Source organism: Xiphophorus couchianus, chromosome 11, assembly GCF_001444195.1.
Source record: "Xiphophorus couchianus chromosome 11, X_couchianus-1.0, whole genome shotgun sequence".
In the NCBI taxonomy this organism is placed as follows: Eukaryota; Metazoa; Chordata; class Actinopteri; order Cyprinodontiformes; family Poeciliidae; genus Xiphophorus; species Xiphophorus couchianus.
In genome coordinates, this window is record NC_040238.1 from 31,964,484 (window position 1) to 31,991,157 (window position 26,674).

The window sequence follows — 26,674 nt, forward strand, 5'->3', positions numbered from 1 at the left end:
AAGTTTGTCTGCCTGAGAAGAGCTTCAGTATATTGTCCTTTGGATCCAGCCTTCCACTATCACAGTTGACAATGCTGAAACCCACAGACTCACTGGAGCTCATATATTACCTAAACTGTTTATACAGGGAACCCAGGACAGTTGTACTCCACAAGGGATCCACCGGCCTTGGCTTCAACATAGTCGGGGGAGAAGATGGTGAAGGCATCTTTGTCTCCTTCATCTTATTAGGCGGACCAGCAGACCTTAGTGGAGAGTTGAGGCGGGGTGATGAAATCCTATCTGTGAGTACTGAAAATACACTGCGCCTAGTTGTCAAAGAGGAACAGTAACATCTGTTTTAGACTTTAGGTCATGTTTTGCTTTTATCTATTCACTGTGTTTGCTCAGTATGAAGTGATTTTTACAACTTTAAACAGAGCTAACAGACATAAAAATGTGCTCTTCTGTTGCTTGCTAAATGCTATGTAAAAATCTTTAAAGAATAGCTATTATGTTGTTTTCAAGTACATTTACTCTAACCCAAAACTCTATTGTTTGAACAAAACAGTTTTAACCCAATACAATTTAGGTTAAAACTGTATTGTAGATCCCTTTCAGACAAGCCAATGAATTAACAAATCAATCTTTTTAATTCTTGCTGCACTATAATACTTTGTAATATTATCAAAGGAGCTCAATTTGTTCCATTAGAACATTTTCAGTTATTAATCACAATTTTCAATGAGAAATGCTCTATATAACTTAGCTATGATAGAATTGACACAACCCTTCGAAGTCTATAATTCAGATATTTATTCTTGCTGTAATAACATTATTAATTATTATTATTATTTTTATTATTATTATTATTATTATTACATCGTCAACTCTTTTGGTTAAGGTTTTTTCTTAACAAGTTTACTTGCTGGTTTTTTTTCTCTTTTTTTTTGCCTGCCAGTACATCTTGGCTAAAACACATCCACATCAAGAGTTGTAGCAAACATCTGGAATAATTGTAGACATTTGACAGACTTTTGCTTTTAAATAGAATACTGATTCATATTTAATGAAAAGCTTTCTAAACCATTCAGTCATTGTTTAGATGTATTTTTAACTGAAATATATAAATATAAAAATATAAGTAGATTAGTGGACAGAAGACGCAAAATCCAATCAAACAAAACTGCCATTTTGATGTTCTTTATAATAACTTTGCAAATTCCTAGGTCAGTGTGACACTGCATGCGATTAAATTTTTCTCCAATTACCATCAAAAGATGGTAATTGGAAGATGAAATTAGACAATGTTCTTGCAATGACCTGATTTTCTGATCTAACAATAACTTTTCTCACTTGACCTCACCTACATGTCTTTGCACACTATTTTCATACTTTTAAACAATGTTGTCTTTTTTGATGCTACCGTTTTAAACTGATCATGACCATGAATTTCTGTTTATATAAACATCAGTCGAATGTATTAGAAAAATAGAAATATATTTTATCACATTTTCATTTAATATTCTTAAATAAAATTATTCTCATAATATGCTCACTTCTTTCACTCACCATTCTATCCCCCACACTGAAGCTGAAATGCATTTTATGGCTGTGTATGCTATATAAAGTGTATTTATAAATATGTTTTGGTAACATCTTCTGAATTGATGCTTTATTAAAACAGGTTAATGGCATTGACCTTCGTGGAGCCACACATGAACAGGCAGCAGCTGCACTGAAGGGAGCCGGGCAGGTGGTCACCATTGTTGCTCAGTTCAAACCAGAAGGTTCGTCAGGAAAATTTAATTACTCTGGATATCCATAAAGCTATGGAATAAATGCCAAAAAAACAGCAATGGGTGCAGCGGTGCGACACAGCTCATGTATGCAGGCCTTAGTCCTAGATGTGGCCGTCATGGGCTCAAACTCCAGCAAAGATGACCTTTGCTGCATGTCTTCCTCCTCTTTCATAACCCACTTTCCTATCGAACAACTGTTAAATAAAGGCCACTAGAGCAAACAGCATTTTCTTTTTAAAAACTGGCAGCATTTATGCCATGTTTGTTTTTTATGAAGGACTCACTAGTGGTTAAAGAAAAGTGACTAATAGACTTAGTGCTTATGTGGTAATGTGCTTCATTGTTGTAGCACATTCAAACTTAAGGATGACTCTCCAAGATGCCAGCAGGTTAAATGCACGCTAAATCTGAGCTGATGCACAGCATACTTTTACTATGCATGTCCATTACTCATACTGTACATTTTTACTTTTTTCTCTTCTGGCTTGATCTATGTTTGATAAATAAACACATTTTACATTTGAGAATTAGAATAATTTTACAATCATAACACCAGATTTAAGTTAACTCTAGAATTCTGCTTCCGAGCATCATGACTAAACGTCTCCCAGACCAGGACTGAAAAACAATTTAATGCAGACCCAATATAATTACAGTGAAAAATTTAGCAAAGTATGCCACAAATTAAAAACATTTTTCATGTTCTTCTGTTTCATGTCTGAAAATGTTGCCTTGCAGAATATGGACATTTTGAAGCCAAAATCAATGACCTTCGAGAACACATGATGAACCACAGTTTGTGCACTGAGTCGGGGTATCTGCAAACCAATCAGAAGAAATCACTCTATGTCAGGTTAGTACCATTTCGTATAACCCTAAGAAACAGTCTTTTAAACAAATTCAGGGTGACCTTGCAGCAGAAAATGTTGGGGACTCAAATTCAAGTATGTGTTTTCGCTGAGTACCATGTGTCATGATTTGAATGTGATTGTGGTGAAGATGGACGTGGTTTGACAAAGGTTATGCTGAAAATGATGATTTTAATGAAGAATACAGAAATCCAGGCAGCACAGGTGAGCAGTGAGACAAGGAAACTGAGATCCTGGTAATTACTCAACAAATGACATTAGAAAAGGATCCAACAGGGAGGAGGGGACACAAAGTGGGGGGCAATCAAGGGGAAGACACAATACAGGAACTAATTAACAGAAAATGGCAGTGACGAAAGGAGGCGGACCCATCTTGGCGGGTCCTGAGGGCAGTTGGGAGGCCACGCGGACCCACAAAAAGGCTGCAGAGAGCGGCCGGGAGCCACGAGAAAGACCAGAAGGACTGACAGACTGCACCGGTAAGTTTGCTGCTGGTTTGGGCTTGGGCAGGCTAGCTGGTAGCTCGGGCTTGCTGAGCTCAACTGTGGGCTGAGCACTGGGAAGCCCGGGTTGAGTAATTGGCCCACTTACTGGGCGCTTACTGGGGCTGGAGGTGAGGCTGGTCCTTGAGATAGAGGGGTGACTGAAGTTGTGGAGAACGAGCAGAAGATTGGGGTATCCTTGTGTGGTTGCTCTTCTATTAAATCAGATAAGTCCATGGTTTTAATGAAGAATACAGAAATCCAGGCAGCACAGAGGAGCGATGAGACGAGGAAACGAAGACTCTAGACCAGGGTAGCCCAAACGTTTTGAGACCAAGATCTACTTTTTCTCTCACCAGCCGGCTGAGATCTACCTCATGACACGAAGACATAAAATTTGTAAATTGACAATTTTGTAAATTGACTCTATTGACTTATTTTATATGCAAATATACATCAGTTAAAGCAGAAATATTAAAGTGATAGAAAACCTAACGCAGTTTCTTCCTCAGTGAGACTCTGTCACTGGGAGGAGGTTACTGGTTTCTTAGTCACAAGCTGGTTGCAAACCTGAGGCCAGCAGGTGTCAGTCAGTCATGGTAGATCTGAAATTTGGTTTGATGACCTCAAATGAGAAGCTACAGACTGACAGGAGGAACCAAAGAGCTTTGTAAAGGTAAAGGCAAATCTTCTGAAGTTGGGATATAATTAATTTAATTTCACATAATTACTGCGGTAGAAGCCATTTGTGTGTTAAAATTTTATGAAATATATTTGTCCTATTTAATGTTTGTTGTGTTGCGGTTTCTTGTTCAGTATTCATATTCGCAATGAAACACACTTCTTTTTGTTAGATAGCTCGCTTTATTGCTAACGTTCAGGTTATCAACTTCTTCACTTCCATCATTATTATTGGTAATTTTGTTTTAATTTTAAATATTTTTGTAATTTTTGGGATATAGCTGGGATATAATTAATTTAATTTAATTTCACATAATTATCGCGGTAGAAGCCATTTGTTTGTTAAAATTTTATGAAATATATTTGTTCTATTTGATGTTTGTTGTGAATGACGTAAACTCACAAACTAACGAGGTAATTAGTCCAACGTTTAGAAACTACAGCGGCTGTAATGAGCCACAGCAAAGGGAAACAAAGGTAAAATAACCCGAACAGGTGATCAACTCAAAACCACTCCTACCTTTTTACTCTCTCTCTCTTTGTAGTTTAAGCACACCTGTTACCGTGGCAACCGCCTGCACCCCGCAAGACGAGCAAAGATTAAGTTAAAAACATAACATTCAGTCCGTGACGATATCAAGTTTCCAGGCTTGATATTTATTTCTCGATTATTAATCAGCGCTTCCCTGAACACAGCCATGGTTGATTAGCTAATTTAAATTCCTGCTCTGCTAGTCAGTCGGTCTTTGAGTCGCCTTTTTGTTTTTGTTAATGAAACTGAAAGGCACTCAATTGCGCAACACCTTGTTGAAATAATAATTACTGAGAATACAAATTTTAACACATTTTATTGATTAAAAAAAATCGTATTCTTTAATGAAGCAAAACCATTTAGGATCTTAGTTAATATTTTGATAAGCCTGTCAGAAGAGGAAGTTCTGCTCTCAGCGTCCTGGCGGCGTTCAGTTTGTCACTTACTGCTGAGATCGACTCAATACCTTCCCGCGATCGACCAGACGTATTGAGCACCCTGCTCTAGACAAATGACAACAATAACAAGATGTTAGACAAGGATCCAACAGGGAACAGGGGACACAGGTGAGGTTAAATACACAGGGAACGTAATCAGGGGAAACAAGGGACAGCTGGGGGCAATCAAGGGGTCACAAACTAATTAATACAGAGAAAACCAAATCCTGACACTATGGTTAATCCCAATGTCTAAAACATGCCTGTTAGGTTAACTGACTACTTTAAATAGGTTCTTTCCTGTCTCTGTGTTGCACTGTGATGGACATACAACCTGCCTTTAATGTACCATGCCTCAACAGATAAATAGAGAAAATGTTTTGATGGAAGATGGGACTGAATCCAGACAGCATTGAAAAACATTACTGGGTTTGAGTCTTGCCATAGATTTAAATGTTATGGAAAATAAAAGAATTAGTGATAAACTAACAGTGTATACAGGTGAATTAATAGCAATTTTAATAGCCTTAGAATGGATAGAGGGAATAGGAAAAGGAAAGTTTGTAATTTGTTCAGATTCTAGTAGTGCATTAATTAGTATAGAAGGAATGAAATCGGAAGTTAGACAAGATATTATAGAGGATATACTTCAGGTAATTTTCAGGATTAAGAAGGATCTCAGATTAAATTAATTTGGATTCCTGCTCATATTGGTATTGTAGGAAATGAATTGGCAGATAATTTTGCTAAGAGAGCTTCTAATAAAGAAATTGTTGAATTAAATATTAAAATGAGTAGAAATGAGATAAAGAGTGTTGTAAAGGAGTATATGAAGGAAAAATGGCAAGAACAGTGGGATAGAGGAGAAAAAGGGAGATTTTATTATAAAATTCAAAAAAGAGTTGGGGGGTATAGAAAAGGTAATAGGAAAAGAAGGGAAGAAGATATTATTTCTAGAATCAGATTTGGGCACACAAGGTTAATTAGTACTCTTAAGTTAATTAATAAACACAGTACAGGTTGTTGTGAATATTGTGGAGAGATGGAAACAATACAGCATGTATTTTTAGAATGCAATAAGTATGTAAGGGAGAGAGAGATGTTGGTTAATGAGATGAATAATTGTAAATTAGATTTAGAAGAAATATTTCAGAAATCGTCAGGAGATATAATATTTGAGAGTATTTTTAGATTTCTAAGAAGGACGGGTATTATGGGGAGGGAATAAGCATGTGATCCATACTCCAACCTGGAAGGTGGCGGTAATGCACCTGTAAGTTGTTTGCCAACCGCCATAAAACAAGAAGAAGAAGAAGAAGAAGAAGTCTTTGTAGTATCAGGCTATCGGTGGATAGGAACCTTTGTGCTGTATTGTGTTCGGTGGCGGGGGAAGAATAAAGCAGTACCTGCTAAGATGGAGATGTCTCACGCGTGCTTCTGTGAAGCCTCAAGATCTTATTAAACACGCATATCGGAGAACAGAACATGGTGTCAGAAGTATAGACTACTACGCGAAGAGAGAACAAGTGAGAACTGACGGCTCGAATAAAATAAGAACGACAACGTCATGAACCAGTTTCAAGTCACCCCGCCAGAAAAGTTCACGTTCAGAGCTGAAGACTGGACGAAATGGATAAAGCGTTTCGAGAGGTTTCGTATCGCGTCTGGTTTGGAGACACAAGCGGACGAAAACCAAGTAAATACGCTGATATACACCATGGGGGACGAGGCGGAAGATATACTGGTTTCCCTGCATCTAACTCCGCAAGAAGCGAGTGAGTACGAGACTGTTAAGGGACGGCTGGATGCTCACTTCGTAGCCCGCCGGAATATTATATTTGAGCGGGCGAAATTCAATCAGCGCCAACAGGAGACGGGTGAGTCCATTGACGGCTTTCACACCGCGTTACACTGTTTGGCTGAATACTGTGGATACGGGACTTTGCATGATGAGATGGTGCGGGACAGATTCGTCGTGGGTCTGAGAGATAAAAGACTATCAGAACAGCTACAAATGGACGCTGAACTGACGCTAGAGAAGGCGCTAAACAGAGCCCGTCAGAGCGAGCTAGTAAAAAAGCAACAGGAAATGCTTCATGCTAACTTCAAGTCAGACATTGCTGGCGCGCAGTTGGACCGCGTTCACGCGAGTGGGAGCGCGCGCTCCGGGCAACCGAAGGCGCCACACAAATATGCCGTCACAAAAGCTACACAAGATAAAAAGGCACAGTGCAGAAGATGCGGGGACACGAAAGGACACAGTATGCGGCAATGCCCTGCTAGAGAAGCAGCCTGCAATTATTGTGGGAAAAAGGGACATTTTGCTAGGGTCTGCAGAAATAAAAAAATATGTCAAGTGAATGCTGGGTTTGCAACAGAAAGCACACATACAGACAATGATGTTGCTTTTCTGGGATCGCTTTCTACAGACGTTAAAGACAATCCATGGATGACTGACATACTGGTGGACAAGCATAAGACTGTATTTAAAATAGACACGGGAGCTGATGTCACTGCTGTCCCAGAAACACTGTATTCGCAGTGCCAATTTGGCAAATTAGATAAACCAAAGAAACTCCTGCAGGGACCAGGAGGCACCGGATTAAAAGTGAAAGGCATGTTTACAGCAACACTCAGCAACAACGGTGTTAGTACTGCGGAGGACATCTATGTTGTGAAGGATTTATGCACATCATTGCTGAGTGGGCGTGCCGCAATGGCATTAAAATTGGTTGCCAGGGTAAACCAAATAGGTTTGGACTCGATTGATGCTGTGAAACAGGAGTTTCCTAAACTTTTCACAGGACTAGGACTGATGGAGGGCGAGTATAACATTGTTCTGTCACCAGATGCGCAGCCTTTCTCCCTCTCAACGCCGAGGCGGATATCCCTTCCCCTACTGCCTAAGGTTAAAGAGGAGCTCAACTTGTATGTTGACTCAGTCGTTGCATGTTTACCTGCCACGGAACCACGACTGAGGGAAATCCAAAGACATCAGGACAGCGACAGCATACTCAAACGACTGAAAAGATTTTGTGTGGAAGGATGGCCAGATAAATTCTCTATTGAGAAAGGTTTCCAGCCTTATTTGCCATTTTCGGGGGAACTCACTGTTCAAAATGGCCTGCTTCTTTATGGTAGCAGAATAGTGATTCCAGCTTCTCTCAGAAAGGACATTCTGTCAAAGCTACATGAGGGTCACTTGGGGATAACTAAATGTAGAGAAAGGGCCAAACATTCAGTGTGGTGGCCAGGTCTCAGCAGCGAGCTGATTAAGCTGTTGGAGACCTGTGACACGTGTTGTAGGGAGAGAACTAAACACAAAGAGCCACTACTGCCCACTGAATTCCCACAAAGACCATGGGTCATGGTGGGAGCTGATCTTTTCCAGTTAAAGGACAAACAATATTTGATGATTGTGGATTATTTCTCCAGATTTTTTGAAGTTGCAAAGCTTACTACCACAACATCTGAGGGAGTTATCGAACACTGTAAGTCCATCTTTGCACGCCATGGCATACCAGAGCGTCTCCGTTCTGATAATGGGCCACAGTTTGCTTCGGACTCCTTCAGAAGATTTGCACAGGAATGGGGTTTCAGTCATGAAACATCCAGCCCAAATTTTCCTCAGAGCAACGGGGAGGCTGAGAGAGCAGTCAGAACTACCAAGAATCTCCTTAAAAAGGCGGGGGATCCGTATCTTGCTCTTATGGCCTACCGTTCCGCTCCATTAGCAAATGGATTCAGTCCAACTGAGCTTCTCATGGGAAGGAGGATAAGGACAACTGTTCCTGTTACTCAGTCTCAGCTAACGCCAAAGATTATTGATATGGAAAAGCTGAGGACTGCAGAAACCGATTATAGACAAAAACAAAGACAAAACTACAACCGGAGGCACCGGGCCCGCAACATGTCACTCCTACATCCAGGTGAGAAGGTGTGGGTGACAGATCTGAAGACCAGAGGAACAGTAGTGTCTGGAGCAGGGTCACCTCGATCCTACATCATCGAGACACCCAGAGGCATGCTGAGAAGGAATAGCTACCACCTTTCACACACTCCTGGAGCAACTGAAACATCTGTTGTTCCACCTGAAACTTCTGCTGTTCCACACGAGACATTACCTGAAGGAAATCTTCACAATTCTCCACACATACCTGTTCCAGATGAAGACCAGCAGGAGGTTAGCCATCAGACTCCACCACCTGAGAGTCGGGTTTCACTGAGAAGTAGGAGACCTCCAGCCTATCTGGATGATTATATTTGTTCATAGGAACTGAGTGAGTTTCCTGCATGGGGCAGAATAATCCCCACACTCAGATAGAGGATTTGGGTAGTCCACCCCTTCCTCTTAGTAGCTAAAGTTAAATGTTATAGAGAATACTTTAATGTTCTGAGATTTATATATGTCTTAGTTCTAATGCTGAACTGTGACTGGAAAGAGATTTAAGTTTGTGCACCTTTAGTGTAAAACAGATAAATAAACAGTAATAAGTTAAAGTTCTAGCACATTCTACTGTGGGAAAAGTACTAGTAAGATACTGAGTTAATCTTGGGTATTCCACAGGGTGCATCTTTCTGGGGTGTGATTTAAGTTTACAGTTCTACATGTTCGTATATAAACATAACATATCCCATTCAGAAAGGGGGATGTAGTATCAGGCTATCGGTGGATAGGAACCTTTGTGCTGTATTGTGTTCGGTGGCGGGGGAAGAATAAAGCAGTACCTGCTAAGATGGAGATGTCTCACGCGTGCTTCTGTGAAGCCTCAAGATCTTATTAAACACGCATATCGGAGAACAGAACAGTCTTGGCATAGGTTCTTTCTGCATTGAGTTTGCACTTTTTTCCATACAGGCTTGCATGGGTTCTTTTTGGGTACTTCTCACTAAATTGCATATGTAGGAATGTGTGTGCATGGTTGTTGTTTATTTCATGTATCTTTGTGTTGTCCGACAATGGTAAGGTAAGGTAATTTTATTTATATAACACATTTTCAGTAACAAGGCAGTTCAAAGTGCCTGGCAACCATTCCCCAGCTCTTACCCAATGACTGAAGGAGGTGAGCACCAGCCCCTTCCAGCCCTGTAAGGATAAGCATGGATAGGTTGGTAGATGCAGAGCTGGACAAATTGATGGAAGATAAATTCAGAACACTGATAAACTTATAAAGACTGTTATTTCAGGGACCAATTGCTGCATTCAGGTTACTAACAAAAGCACTCTTATCTCTTTACAAATGTGTAATGTTTGTCATTTGTGTACCGATGTATGCATTGATATTTTTAAAGTAGGTTTGAAATAATGTACATATCACAGAATATTGATATGAGATTGCAACTCTTTCTTTCATCTGAGAAAGCATCTCATGTCTCAAATGTAAGCTTAAAAGCATAAATTGTATAATTGAATAATTATATCCTAAACCTAATAATGTCTGGTTGTCTTCCTATGTGCAGGGCACTATTTGACTATGAGAAGTCAAAGGACAGTGGACTACCAAGCCAGGGGCTGAGTTTCAAGTATGGTGATATCCTTCATGTTACCAATGCATCAGATGATGAGTGGTGGCAAGCCTGCCGTGTCACCAGCCATGGAGACAGCAAGGAGATAGGAGTCATTCCCAGCAAGAAAAGGTAATACCTGCATACAGTTCTGCTTAAGGCCGAGGAAGCTAACACTGACACTTTTCATTTATTTTTCAGAGTTACAGTTGAAACCATATGTTGTAGCTACTCTTGCATAATAATAAGGTCCAAAAATGCCAGAGTAGTTTTTCAGGAGGAGGTTTTCGACTCACTCAAAATAAAAAGCATCCACAGAGAGTTTTCTGGTTTCAAAGAGTATTTTCTTTACTTACAAAAATAACAGAAATATTCTCCGAGTTGACGTCATACAGAAATTTAAATATAAACGTTAAATATAAAATGCCAAAACTGTTTCACTCCTCACTCCTTCACCAAACAATCAGCTCAATCACAGCAGCTGCTTCTGCTTGTTAATCACAGCAGGAGGCTGACTGACAAGAAGGAGGGTCTTAGCATAATGAATAAATAAATAATAGATCTACCATTCGCATAATCTTGGATCTGTAACATTAATAATTTAGCAAAAAATTAATTAATCTAATTCTTAATAGGCTCCAACACCATAGGTTTATATTTGAATTAAACACACTGACATCTTTTTTCTCACTGTTTTCAGTCTGCAATGTTGGCTAATAAGAAAATATTATATACACCTGAGTCAATATGGTTTTCATCAATAAGAACACCAAATTTAACATCTTGGATAGTCATATCCATTAAATGGATCCATGAAAGTTCAACAAAAGGACTATATTGGTATGTTCACAAATCAAATAGTAATTTCACAAATCTTAAATTAGGTTTAAACACTCTGTTTTTAGAGTATAATAATCTAGTCCATGTTTGAAGAGTATGAGCGTTGAAACTTTTAAACTACAACTATTAAAGACTCTCAAGATACTGACAAATTAGGTAAAATCACTTTTTAGCTATCTGTCAAATATTGCAGACATTAACAAAATTTCCATTCAAGAAGAAAGTGCAATTAGCAGGTGACAAGACTAGGCATTTTAGTCGCCAGACTATCCAAGACTAGAGCCAGCACATCCAATGCTATCGCTAGCTTTTCCAGGCTAATGGCCAGCAGAAGAAAAAGAAAATCTTGGGTGTCTATTTGGAGAGTCACCAGCCTCTCCAAGTTAATGCAAGTGAATAGCCTCCTTCTCATTTGTTATTTTGGCTGCTCAGTTATCAGAGCCAACCTATGATTAATTATATCAGTAGCTGGTTTCAGAATGCAATTATCCTCCTGTGTAAAGCCACCACTGAGAGGCATGCATTAATAACTTGACTTAAATTATTTTACTTTGGTAAATTACTTACTTGGTTGTTTGCAGAGTGGAACGGAAGGAGCGGGCACGTCTAAAAACTGTGAAATTTAATGCCAGTGCAGGACTGTGTGATTCAAAAGTGGTAAGTTTTTTTATTAAGATCTTATTCTTTTCCATATAAATCACAGCCTTCATTGAAATTCAAAGTTGTCTTTTTGGCAGAACTCATCTTTAAGTTTTTTACATGGCTTTTATGAATTACTCTTGGTCATTTATTGTTTAGTTTTCATAACAATGTGATGATGGCTTTACCTTTGGGAGAGAGGCACAACTCTTACGTTCAAGTTAGTATTTTTATGCAGTTTCATCACAGTAACTTTCTACCTGGTTATAAAATAATACAGATTAACATGGTAAATGTGTTAACATGTAGTATAAACCACTTTTGTGACAAACTCACAAAAGTGGTGAGTTTCATTTGTGAAACTCACCACTTTCTCACACTCTCAATAGGACTGAGATGTGTCTCTCTATGCAATCAGAATACCATTTCAAGTTCCAACCTAAAGAAAATCATGATCCTTCATATATTTTATGTGCACTACTTCCCCATTGCTACAGCTTGATGCAATATTTTGGGTTTTATCATATCTCACTTGTTTTTTTTTCCATAACATGTAATTATTCAAGTTGTTCAGAATTTATGGAATAATACAAATGCCACAAAATTTACATTTGTGAAGGAATTAATTTATTTAACAAATATGAAGTATAACATACAGTATAAAAATAAATATTCTTAAACAGAATGTGAAAATAGTTGTATGTAGATGCATTAATTTTAGTATTTTTTCATGTTGAATTTAGTGATTTCTCTGTATTTGTAGCATTTACTGTGTTGTTTTGTATTTGTTTTACAATTGAAACTTACCAGTTGTTTTTCTAGTAGTTCAATCACATCATATTATCACACTAAAGTGTCATCCATTTCAATGTGATAAATAAAATCTGCATTTTGTGGTAATTCCTATTTCATATGATAAAACAATTATACTAATGAACCATCTGATAAGTTGAAAAATAAATACCAATAAGCCAACACACAAAAGCCCCACAGAATGCACACAACCAAACAGCTGAACAACACCCACTAAAAGAGCTTTTAGTTCAAATCAAACTTTATGATAATCAGTCAGTTATTAAGGTATTATAGATTCAAGGTCGACACTAAATATCAATTTAACAGAAACCACATGAAAACATTCTGATTTCCCTCAAGACAGTGTAGAGAGCTGAACAAAAGGTAGGATGGTGGCTAAATAAACTCACTTTTTGATGACACATGAAACTGATGATTAGAAATTAAGCAACAAATCTTTTGTTTTTATATCATGAAAAATATAATTTTTTCCCTGTATTGTTGACATCTCAATGAGTCAATTCATCCAGTAGTCTTAACATCTGTTTCCTCAGGCACACTATTCCTTCTATTTTTAAAATTTATGGCCTTAAGCGAGGGTTTATGGTACTGATATTTCCTTTCTGTCTTTATTTATTCCTGTTGGTAACTTTGAAATTAAAATCAGTTAGTACTTCTTTACTACCAGCTTCAAACATGTGTATCTGAAACTGCGAAATGACTATCACTAAGTTAACTAAAATGTCCCAAAACAAATGGTTCCTGATGAGTTGGTTAGATTTAGACATGAATCTGCAGCTCTACCATTCAGTGGTGTAGAAATATCTGAATGGCTTATGAATCTCCTAGGTAACATTTTAGTAATAGATGTGTTTATAATATGTTTACAAATTCTATTGTGTAGGTTCAGTTTGTTCACTTTCACATTTACTAACTTGCAGACAGTAAATGTATGCAGACTTGAGTTTTTCTTCTAAATTGCAAACCAGGGCAAAGGGAGCTCTTCTCCTAAAATAGCTCTGCAGAGGAAATTGTGTCTCCCTGTACTGACACACTTTACACAGTTTTAAGAAGACCTTTCTTTCTTACAATGATGTATTTATAATTAACTGGCATACAGACATATGCCCTATCACTCAGCATAGTTTTAGTCGGATATACTTTTTTTTGGTCAACTGTGGTGTGTGTATGTGTGGAGGATGTTCAGTCACTTTCTTTTGCATGCTAAGGATGCACTGTTGTAGGGCTGTAATGTTTCCTCAAGTGATTGGAGTACCTCGGTTATTAAAATTTCTCGAGGAAAATTTATCTGCAGAGAGAGAGAGAGAGAAAAAATATATTCTTTTACAACAACCCTAAGGCAGGTATTGCTTCAAAGTTGCATCATACCATCCTTTAAGCTTACTAACCAGTTACAAAAAAATAATTACCAAAGTATTTGCTTATCATCTAAACAAACACATGGCTCACTTGATCCATTGTGATCAAACTGGCCTCATACCAGTTTGAACAGCATCTTGTTTTCAAACAGACTCTGACTCCTAAACATTATGTGCCTGACCAACCTTCCTGGCTCTGCAGTTATCTCATTAGATGCTCACCAGTTATTCAACCAACTTGAGTGGGAGTATTGATTCATATTTCTCAAAAACCTCAATATTCCCTCATGACATTTGTTCGTCATGACCAATTTTGTTCTCTACCAGAACATCCTGGCGGACATTGTCCAACCATCATTATAGGGCCTTAAGCCCAGTCACTTTGGTTATGCAGTAGGGCAATGATCCAAAGCACAGTTGCAAAGTGACATTTGAATAACTCAAATATATATCAAAACAAAGTTTTGGAGTGGCCTAGCCAAAGTCTGGAATTGAACCCAATTCAAATACTTTAAACCTTAAGAATGGCATATGATATTAAACATGCTGTTCATTCCTCCAAGGCAAATGAAGAGTTCTGCAAAAGAGAGTGGGCCAAAGTTAAAAACTTGTTTCCAGATATTGCAAACTCTGGATGTAAGTTGTTACTGCTAAGGGATCTTATTTCCAGAAGACCATGTCAGTTTGAATAGCTGTTTTCAATTAATGAATGAAATCATTATTTGAAAATTGATCTCTGTAATTTACTCAGCTTAACTTTTTTCAACATTGAAATTAGTATCATGATCCAATACATGTAAGTACTGCAAAAAGGCAAAAACTGAAAACATCTGTAAAGAGGCAAGTATTTCACTTTACATTACATTTTCACTGCTTATTAATTGCTGTCATAGTGTATTATTGTTGTAATTGTCTAATAATTACCAACACTCTCCCCTTTATGTTTGCTACAGAAAATTAGTTTAAGATTCATATAAATTATTACCACTGCCCTGATGAATACCAGTACTGTTTGTTGTTACTGCAATAAACAATAATCAAATAAAAAAAGTTACATTAAAATTCCTTGGGCTTAATGTGACGCAGTGGTTAGAGTGTACAGTGATCTGTATACAGAGGCTACAGACTTTGGTGCAGCTATCCCAAGTTAGACTGCCATACTCGATTCTTTTGCTGCAGGTCTTTTCCCCATTCTCTCTCATCAGATTACTATCAAATGAAGTACACCAGTGGCATAAAAAAAATCTTTAAAAATATAGGTAGAAATTAAAATTCTGTCTTTGCTCAACTTGATTTGGTTGACGTTAAAGTTAGGTATCCATGAACCATGTGAATACAATTCACATTTTTTGTAGGTACTCGTCTTAAGAGTGTAGTTTCAGCTTCACTTTGTTGGTTTTAAATTGTTTTCTTGATGTCCCACTTCTTACAAACATCTGCTTTGTCCGCATGAAACTGACAGTTATGCATGCATGCCACATATTTTTTCTCCTTTCAGTCATTCACTGACAAGCAAAAAAAAAAAAATCAGCTTTACACGAAAGCCCCCATTCTGCAAGAACAAAGTTGCTGAACAGGATGGCAGTGATTCACAGCGTAAGTAATCTCAGACACACAAGCACCTCAGCACAAGTTCAGTGGAAGTAATATGGAGGACCATATTACAGTGACAAAGTTTCTTTAACTTTGTTTTTATTTTTGTTAGTCTGTTTTCCATGACTCCTTCATGAGGCTCATCAGTCAACAGGAATAAGATTACCATAACACTTTATGTTATTTTGACATATGACCCACTTTTCCACTCAGTCATTGTAAGACTGTTAATTTGTTTTTGTATTTGTTTTTGTTAGTTTTGGTTGCTCCTGCTGGCTAGATATTTCCGTAAAGCTAAACTTGTGGGTGTACTACCTCCAACCTTTTGAATGTGCAGCTGTTCACTTTCCTTTTTATCTTCTGCAACGGATCTCTTTGGATGATCGATAGGACATCGTGGGAATAGGTGATGATGGGTATGGGACAAGAACATTCAGTAAGTTGGTTTAGAGAGGATTTCTCACCTCTATTCAGCACGGCCACTTCAAAGTTACTCACTGTACATCAGGGGTGCCCAAAGTCGGTCCTGGAGGGCTGGCATTCTGCATGTTTTAGTTTTCTCCCTGGTGGTAGTAACAACCTCCTCAGCAAGTCAATGTTCTCCTTAGGCCTTCTAACGAGTCATCATTTGATCCAGGTGTGTTAAACCAGGGTTAAAACTTGCAGGATGCCTGCCCTCCAGGACCGACTTTGGGCACCACTGCTGTACATAAACATTTTTGTCTCAGCATGTCTCTCCTTTCTGCATTCCTGCATGCTGTAGCAGTTCATTTTTTACTGTTTTCTTATGTTGGACTGTCTGGACTGGAGTGTGTGAGACCTTGTTCTGTTCTGTTTTCTTTTTACCATAATTTTTGGTCCGAACTTTGTTAATTGGTCTATTAAGTAGCATTTCTAAAAGGTTAAAAGAGATGAAGGATATTATGTTCCATAGAAAACACTGCCAAGCTGGCAGAATTTCTTTTTTCTTCAGTAATTCATGAAAATAATGTAATCGCATAAAATTACATGAATTGTTTTTAAGAAGTAGCATCCACCTTCTGCCGCTTAACCGGAGTCTGTTCACCAGAAAGGTGTCCAGGAGGCATCCTGACCAGATGCCCGAGCCACCTCGACTGGCTAAGAAGTAACATAAGATGTTTTATTCAGTTTAATCAAAGGACCAGGGGTCTTTAAATCCAGGCCTAGAGGGCCGTTGTCCCCAAATGTTTTGATGTGTCGCGGGTTCAATACACCTGAATAAAATGGGTGAATTACTTCCTCATTATGCAGCCTGTCTTTGTGTACGAATGTATATATAAGATCCTAAATAAGATGATGTTGGAGCATAAAAATATTGCCTGTGTATTTTTATTTTTTTTTAATTTGTGTATGTTTCCTTGGCACAGAGCCCCCTAGAAACTTTTTTGCAGACCTGTGAAAACACTGTTGTACTAATCAATGCAACGAACAATAAATGCATGGACGAGTTTATCTAGAAACTCATCACTCTTCATTTGACAGAAGGCTGACTTTGTAATTCTCTTTACTTTGAAACTTAAGGTTCAGGTCTGAGTCCATCAAAACACCCAGAAACTATGTCTTGTTTTTAGGGTATCGGTTTAAATCAGATACCCTAAAGTTTGTAAAGTTTTTCACCTGGTTTGAATTTCTGATTGTATTTAAGTTTATGAAATATTTTAAAGCCTCAATGTGGATTTTTAACCTCTTTAAAACTTGCCTAACAATCAGGAGCAAATATTTCAGCTTAAATCTGTTTTTTCAAATGACATGACTCTTACTTCATTCTTGAAAATTTTTCAGTTGTGGGAAAAAGTTCTAATATTTTTCTCTTTTATCTCACCAGGAAGTCAAGATGATGCAAGACTCTCCTATGAATACGTGCTACGCCAAGAAGGTAAGTGGATTGTCTGAAAAAGGATAAAATAACAAATACTCAGTAGGAAATTCCCCTAACAGAATCTTAATGTTGTTTTAATGTTGATTTATGGTCATTATTATTATTATTATCATTAATTATGTAACAGACCTAAAGCAAGAGAAGTTTGGTTTGACTTTACCTCAGACAGTGAGGAAAAACAGGTGCATGTGTCTTTTTATTCGATTTCTGTAGACTTCTTGTTTGAGTTATACATAAAAGAAGATCAGCCTATCCTAGCATGGTGGAGGTCAGAGGTATGAAGCAGATTGAATTTGTAATAATCTCCTCAATTAGGCTCTCCAAAGACCACTCATTTACTGGCTGATGTTACAGAGGAGTCTGAATCCTGTGTGAGAAGCCTTACAAGTCATGCCAAATGTATATAACTATTAAATAATCTCCCCATTCACTTGGGGTGAAAACAACTTCACTGTTGTTTTCACTTTGTGTCTGGTATAAAGCACATTTTATCTTGTATTTTACTTCAAGTTATTTATGTAGAAATTGCTTTAAATGTTCATTAAATACACTTACATCAGGGTTGAGCTGGCAAATGGAAAAAGACTTCTGTTGTGCTCCCTTTATTTTGTGTGTTAGTTCCTTAAATAGTACAGCCACCACAAGCATCCGGTAAAGAATGAGGAGAGTTTTCCGGTCTTGGTTTTTTAATCGAGCTGAGAGTGGTCTACAAAAAACACAAAAAATAACAAAATGAAAGCCATTATTTCTGCTCGCTACAAACGGTTATTTCTAATTTGTCCACCAGATGGCAGCAAAAGACCACAAACAAACCACAAAGCACAACATCCCAATCTTAATTCTTTGCATTGCAATACATATATTAAACTGCACAGGTATACAAATGCTGCTCGAATACTGATAAGACTTACTGTCATTCATTTACACGCTCTCAGTCTCTTGTACAACAGCTCTGAACGATGTGAGTGGAGTGACATGGGAACTCCAACTTCTTCCACTTTCTACTTGTCTAACACTGAACATGTGCTCTCATTAGCAGCTTGAGACTACTCAGAACCAATCACAGTAAACATTACTCGGAACCAATCACAGCAAACATTACTCAGACAGCTTCCTGAGCTCTTACAGTGCTATACACACAGTTATATTAATTAGTCCATTTTCAACAACTTCTTTTTGCCTAAGTCAAGGTTGGCAATTTTTCTGATGACCATTACAATTATAACAACATTGAAAAATAAACAAATAAAATGGCAAATGTGCTGAGATTTTAAGAAAGGTTAATGAAGGTGCCAAAATTCTGTGTATTCCTGTTCAGTTGATTATGCTAGACCTGTCATCATTCTTGGACCCATGAAGGACAAAATCAATGAAGATCTGATTGGCGAGTTTCCGGACAAGTTTGGTTCTTGTGTCCCACGTAAGTTCCCACCACATAAATGCATTTTCTGCATATCAGTGAACACACAGACAATAACTGGGCATTAGGCAATTGGGGTTTTCCATTATGTAGTTACCATTTGTCTTAAGTTGATTCTAGCCTGAGAGGCTTTTGGGTCAATGGATGGCAATAGTCATGCAGTACAGTTTTGCACATTTTGCACATTTGTGTTGCACATTTGACCCCAAATTCCTCAGTGAAGACATTGGTATCATTAGCTGGTTTTTAATCTGAAAGAGGCAATTCTTCTCAGGCTTTATGGCAACCACAACTATTTTGGAGATGAACTATATTGGATTTCAAGTCCAATGAATTATGGGTTAGTTTCAAATAGGAATCACATAGTTATGCTGTTTTTATTTTTTGTTTTGTTTTCTGAATTAAAACATAGATTGCAGTAAGTATCCTTGCAGTTATGATATGCTAGTAATGTATTCTCTTCCTTATACCACAATGTAAAAAGTCTCAACCTAAGAGCAGTGAGATATCTTGGTTATACACTGCTCAAAAAAATAAAGGGAACGCTTAAACAACACAATATAACTCCAAGTAAATCAAACTTCTGTGAAATCAAACTGTCCACTTAGGAAGCAACACTGATTGACAATCAATTTCACCTGCTGTTGTGCAAATGGAATAGACAACAGGTGGAAATTATTGGCAATTAGCAAGACACACTCAATAAAGCAGTGGTTCTGCAGTTGGGACCACAGACCACTTCTCAGTACCTATGCTGTCTGGCTGATGTTTTGGTCAGTTTTGAATGTTGGTGGTGCTTTCACACTCGTGGTAGCATGAGACGGACTCCACAACCCACACAAGTGGCTCAGGTAGTGCAGCTCATCCAGGATGGCACATCAATGCGAGCTGTGGCAAGAAGGTTTGCTGTGTCTGTCAGCGTAGTGTCCAGAGGCTGGAGGCGCTACCAGGAGACAGGCCAGTACACCAGGAGACGTGGAGGAGGCCGTAGGAGGGCAACAACCCAGCAGCAGGACCGCTACCTCCGCCTTTGTGCAAGAAGGAACAGGAGGAGCACTGCCAGAGCCCTGCAAAATGACCTCCAGCAGGCTACAAATGTGCATGTGTCTGCACAAATGGTTAGAAGCCGACTCCATGAGGTTGGTATGAGGGCCCGATGTCCACAGATGGGGGTTGTGCTCACAGCCCTACACCGTGCAGGACGCTTGGCATTTGCCAGAGAAGACCAGGATTGGCAAATTCGCCACTGGCGCCTTGTGCTCTTCACAGATGAAAGCAGGTTCACACTGAGCACATGTGACAGACGTGACAGAGTCTGGAGACGCCGTGGAGAGCGGTCTGCTGCCTGCAACATCCTTCAGCATGACCGGTTTGGCAGTGGGTCAGTAATGGTGTGGGGTGGCATTTCTTTGGAGGGCCGCACAGCCCTCCATGTGCTCACCAGAGGTAGCCTGACTGCCATTAGGTACCTAGATGAGATCCTCAGACCCATTGTGAGACCATATGCTGGTGCGGTTGGCCCTGGGTTCCTCCTAATGCAGGACAATGCTAGACCTCATGTGGCTGGAGTGTGTCAGCAGTTCCTGCAAGATGAAGGCATTGAAGCTATGGACTGGCCAGCCCGTTCCCCAGACCTGAATCCGATTGAGCACATCTGGGACATCATGTCTCGCTCCATCCACCAACGTCACGTTGCACCACAGACTGTCCAGGAGTTGGCGGATGCTTTAGTCCAGGTCTGGGAGGAGATCCCTCAGGAGACCATTCGCCACCTCATCAGGAGCATGCCCAGGCGTTGTAGGGAGGTCATACAGGCACGTGGAGGCCACACACAATACTGAGCCTCATTTTGACTTGTTTTAAGGACATTACATTAAAGTTGGATCAGCATGTAGTGTTATTTCACTTTAATTTTGTGTGTGGCTCCAAATCCAGGCCTCCATTGGTTAATAAATTTGATTTCCATTGATGATTTTTGTGTGATTTTTGTTGTCAGCACATTCAACTTTGTACAGAACAAAGTATTCAATGAGAATATTTCTTTCATTCAGATCTAGGATGTGTTATTTGAGTGTTCCCTTTATTTTTTTTTGAGCAGTGTATATATATATACATAGAGTAGGTTGGAGAATACAGTATGTGGAGTAAATTTATGTAATGATTGTGATTTCAAAAAATATCCCCTTACAAATATAAAGAACATACAAATGGTTATGAACTCATGGAATAATTTGCTTTTTTGCTTCTAAAAATCCAGTTTAAGTACACATTTTTATATGTACTCATTCAAATAAATAAAATCAAGAAAATAAAAAAAAAACCATTACCAAGTAATTTGATTCACCTCAGATACCCACCAGAGATTGTCTTAATAAAAGAGAAAAAGCTATTTATAAAAATCTTTCACAATTTTTTTTATTTTGAGAAAACATCACAAGAATTTATATGTGATTGGATTTTCTGAACGAGGATCTTCAGAGTCTCTGTTTTCTTTGTGTCGCATTATACATCTGCTGAACCTTTAGTGCCATGCGTTTCCTGCGTCACCATGCTAATTCTAATCCTGTATCTTTGATTCATTTTACAATTAGTTACCATTACCAGTTTATCAACAGTCAAATCAGTTTGGTGGTTTTGGAGAGAATATAACTTGTCAGCCTCTCAGTAGCTGTTGCTCTGTCTCTTTTACAGTGTCTTGCAGCTTTGCTTTTTTCTCCAACTGCTTGGCATTTCAAATTGGAATCACATAGTTATGCTTTTTTATTTTTTGTTTTGTTTTCTGAATTAAAACTTAGATTGCAGTAAGTATCCTTGCCACTATGATATGCTAGTAATGTATTCTCTTCCTTATACCACAAGACACCACAAGGCCAAAACGGAGCTATGAGGTTGATGGGCAAGACTATCTCTTTGTGATGTCCAGAGAGCAGATGGAGAAAGACATCCAAGAACACAAGTTCATAGAAGCTGGACAATACAATGACAATCTTTATGGGACCAGTGTCCAGTCTGTAAAACATGTAGCTGAGAGGGTAATATTATTTCATTCAACTTCATGTTGGCTGTACCACACAGAAGCATAAATGTTCATATAAAAAAAGAAGTTGTAATGTTATTGTTCCAGCTGATCTGTTTTCTTCTCTTATGCAACAAACCAGGGAAAAACATAATAGATAACTCTTATTTTTTTTATAAGAATTTTATTAGAATATTTTCTAAATCACTATGTCTTTTTAGGGCAAACACTGTATTCTGGATGCCTCTGGAAATGCCATTAAACGACTTCAAGTAGCACAGTTGCATCCAATAGCCATCTTGATAAAACCTAAGTCTGCTGATTCATTAATGTGAGTATTTCTATGGTCTTCAGTAACATATCAGTTTTACATATTAATTTTTAACCAAAGCTATTAAGATTGTGAATTGCTTCCAACCACAGCAACAACAGAGATGACTCTGAGCATCCCAAGAAATGAAGACAGTTTTCTGTTTTTTTCTTCCTGTTTAAAACATCCTCCTTTAATTATAGTCCTGCTCTGTGTCAATAAATCGTCTGTCTGTCTGTCATCTAGATATGTAAAGTCCTAATGTTCTGCTTTAAAGTATGGAGCTCTGAATTAAACCAGGGAGCTAATGGGTTAGAGATTAAATTGGTGATGATCCATGGGCTAGGATCTGGGACTATTCTGGTTGGGTGATGGACCGTTTTGTTCTAGTCATGTTAGCTCCGCAGTGGCTAAGGGGCATCAGCATTGTTCTTTAACAGTGCAGAGCTGGTTTTCCAATTCCAACACCCTCACCTCAAACACTACAAAAGTGCTACATTTATTATATGTACCATTATCAACATATGAGGCAGAAAAGTTACTAAACATGACACAGAGAACAAAAAAGAGGAGGAGATTCAGACAGACTGGAAACAGCAGGAGAAGTCATAGTAGCGTTGCTGCTAAGATAACACCAAGCTATCTAAGCAAGCACCCTTACCATGCCAAATAAAAAAAGAAATTTTGTCAAACATAAAGAGTTCCCAAATAGTAAAGTTCAATGCACATCATATGTGTTTTACTGTGCATATGTGTTAGTATAACTCACTAAGGTTTCAGGACAGAGAAATTAGATCAAATCAAGAGTCTCAAACAACAGATAACAGAAAGTGGCAAGTTTTATCTTTCAGAGAAAAAACAGTGTGAGGATTTGGATTTTCTCTATTAGTTCCTATGTTGTCGGGTCTTCCCCCTAATTGCCCCCAGTTGTCCCTTGTTTCCCCTGATTACCTTCCCGTGTATTTAAACCTGTGTCTCTTGCTCTATGTCAGATCCTTGTCATATGTCTGTCCTCGTTGTCTAGTTCTATTCCAGTTGTTACCAGTGTTTAAATTCTTGGCCTTATTGCTCACCTGTGCTGCCTGGGCTTTTTGTACCCTTTTGAGATCACTATTAAAACCATCATTTTTTACTACAACCTCATCCTCAGCAACCCAAATCTTGACATACAGACCACTACAGAAAATGCTTCCTGCCTTCAGCATTAGCAACAACTCGTTAAAGAAGCTTGAATAATGAGTTACAGCAAATTGAATTTCCCTGGGGATGAATAAAGATGTTGTTTTTTTATTTTATTTTCCATCCATCCATCCATCCATTTTCTGTTCACCCTTGTCCCTAATGGGGTCGGGAGGGTTGCCGGTGCCTATCTCCAGCTACGTTCCGGGCGGGAGGCGGGGTTCACCCTGGACAGGTTGCCAGTCTGTCGCAGGGCAACACAAAGACATACAGGACAAACAACCATTCACACACACACTCACACCTAGGGAGAATTTAGAGAGACCAATTAACCTAACAGTCATGTTTTTGGACTGTGGGAGGAAGCCGGAGTACCCGGAGAGAACCCACGCATGCACAGGGAGAACATGCAAACTCCATGCAGAAAGACCCCGGGCCGGGAATCGAACCCAGGACCTTCTTGCTGCAAGGCAACAGTGCTACCAACTGCGCCACTGAGCAGCCCTATTTTATTTTAATTCTTGAATTCATGTTGACCTTGTGATGGCCGATGTGATGAGAGTAGCATGCCTCATGCTCTATTACAGATGTACTAGCCATCTTTAATGTCTCCTGAGCAGCATGTCTGTTTTGGAAATGAATGAAAAAAACATTTAAATGTTATCCTATGTCATATCCAGGGACATGAATAAGAAATTGACTGAGGAACAAGCGAAGAAGATATTTGAAAAGGCTGTGAAGCTGGAGAGGGAGTTTGGCGAATTCTTTACAGGTAAGGTTTTACTATCAATACAAATACAACGTCACAACCAGGCCTATTTCTTAAACATTACAGAAACAAATAGTAGCCAACTTTAAACTTACAGTAAAAACTTGTTTAAATCAATTTCAAACTTTCAGACCTGTAGAAAGAAAAGAAGAAAACAGAGGATGGTGTTCTCTGAACCTCATCTAAACTTTGTGTGTGCAGTATAGACATGAAGATTAAACTAATTTCTATTCTCAATATTTTATTCAGTTAGCAGAGGGCAGACATCAGGTTTCCACCTTCTGTCACCTAAAATAATATTATTTTAGATTTTAAATTTGTTTTGATCTATTTAATGTCTCCTATAATTCAGCATCTTAATTTTTCAGTAAACAATTAATGACTTGTTTTATTTAGGTGATGTCAACACTTTCGCTACCAAGATAGCATAGCAAGGGCTCTGCACCTGACAGGGTATTGCTAAACACCTTAGCAATAAAAAATCTTACTGATTTTTCCAAATTACTAATAGAAATCATTCAAATTGGCTGTGATATTATATAAAATAGGACTAATAAAAGGCTAAAGACTGACCTGCTGCAATGACTACATCCAGTTTTCATGAAAAGAAAAGGTAGTCAAACTATACTACCAGGCTGCTTTGTCTGTTTTTGTATTTCCTGATCAAACAGCCACCTCTCAAAGAACACCAGGGCCCCATTTCAGAAAGCGGGATGAATGAAAATCCTGAGTAAGTTCTGGGATAACTATGTGCTTATCCTGGGTTTTCAGTTTCAGAAACCTGTATTGCAGTTATTTTCAGTCAACTTGTCACTGTAGTTTATCATAACCAACCCTGCTCAGTAGAAGGATTGTTTGAACAAATCCTGAGTTTGTCCTACTTATGCTGTCATTAAAATGTAGAATTCAAATGTGCACTTTCAGGCTTCTTTTTTTTCTCCCTTTGTCATGGTGAATTACCTTATCTGCCTTCCATTGATGAGGGCTTCTTCTTCTACTTGCACTCTTCACTCAACTTGAAACAAAACTTAGCTGCCAAGTTTATCTCCTGTTCTTAAAATGAAAATCTAGAGCTTCACAGAACAGGGTAAGTTTATTCAGAGTAACTTCCTTCTACTCAGTTTGTTAACCCTGCTTTCTGAAATGCAGCTTCTTTAGAAACTAACTTGCTGCATGTAATACACAACAGTATTTATAAATTAGGTTATTAAAACATGAATGAAAACTGAAGAAAAATATGTTTTCTGCAGTTAAACTGTCTTGCTTCACTGATATCCTCTATGGAAATTTAAAAAGGAAGAACTACTTTACTACAAAAATTCTGATATGACTGTCTGCCTGAGAAATATTGTATAAAACAGCTTCAAAAACATTTAAGTTTTGTGTGAAGTGCTGAAGAAACATGAAATCCAAAAGTTGTACATGTGTGAATGGGCTACTCAACTACTTGGCACCTGCCAACCACTAATAAGCAACACAATCACAGGTAGATGAATACTAGTTTTGCCGCTGTGTTTATATTTGCTTAATACTCTTTAAAAACATCCATCACTGATTTTCACAATGACTCTCACCTAGCTCTTGTGTGTTGCACCTTTTTCTCACAGTATATATGAAAAAGATGAAGTCATGCATACTGATATGACAAAATTAAGATTTTAATACTTCTCAAGAGAAAGCAAAGATGTAACCATCTGTATCAGTTACCTTTCACAGTAATTTCTTGTTTATGTTTGTTTTCAGCTCTGGTTCAAGGAGACACCTTAGATGATATTTATCACAAGTCTAAACAAGTCATTGATGAACATTCAGGACCCTACGTCTGGATTCCATCAAATGAAAAATTAAAATGACTCATGACCTTGGAAGGCTGCTGGGAACAAGATGCAAGCAGTCATTTCTAATCCTCTAAAACTGTCAGTTTTACTGTTACTCTTATTTTATTACATTTTTTCCCTCCATGACTTTTTTTGTTAATGTCACTTAAAATAATGTTGATTTTCTTGTTTGTATATTTTTTTTATTTTTGTACATATAGAATAGAATATTCTAATATATATTCTAAAAATTACATTTTTTTTCAACATACATTTGTTTGTGAATAAAAACTTAGGTCTGATTATGCTATGGCTGCGCACAGAGGTGCATCGGCTTCTCGAGCTCCCCAGATTAAGTTATATTTTAACATCAGTGAGGCTGCTTTGGGCAAGAGTTCAGTGACAACTTCACGGCTGAAGTACAGCTCGGCCGAACTGATGGCAATTGGATACAGTTCGGGTGTTTATATCACCGAGGCTAAAATCTGCACTTTGGAGACAGCAGCTCCTCAGAACAACAGACTGGCGCAGCAGGGTGCAAGGAGCAACAGTCAAAAGGAAACGTTGTGCCAGAAAACAGAAGAGGGGGAATCAGGCGGGCATGTTGGCCCAGCTGAAGGCTAGGAAGCAGGGCCGACCAAAGGAATAGCAAACTAAGCAGCCGCTTAGGGACCCAGGGCCATATATATATATACACTGCCTGGCCAAAAAAAAAGTCACCACCAAAAAA

General features: G+C 38.4%; 1 protein-coding gene across 1 annotated transcript; it reads left to right on the plus strand.

Moving 5' to 3' along the window:
* dlg2 (discs, large homolog 2 (Drosophila)) lies at positions 1–26,115 on the plus strand. Its single transcript, XM_028032503.1, has 12 exons — positions 1–284; positions 1,667–1,769; positions 2,520–2,634; positions 10,243–10,419; positions 11,709–11,784; positions 15,924–15,969; positions 17,380–17,430; positions 18,752–18,853; positions 21,713–21,885; positions 22,091–22,200; positions 24,039–24,130; positions 25,871–26,115. Exons 1-12 carry the CDS (start codon positions 72–74, stop codon positions 25,978–25,980), a joined length of 1,368 nt encoding a protein of 455 aa, XP_027888304.1. The 5' UTR covers positions 1–71; the 3' UTR covers positions 25,981–26,115.
* Positions 26,116–26,674: the final 559 nt, after the last annotated feature.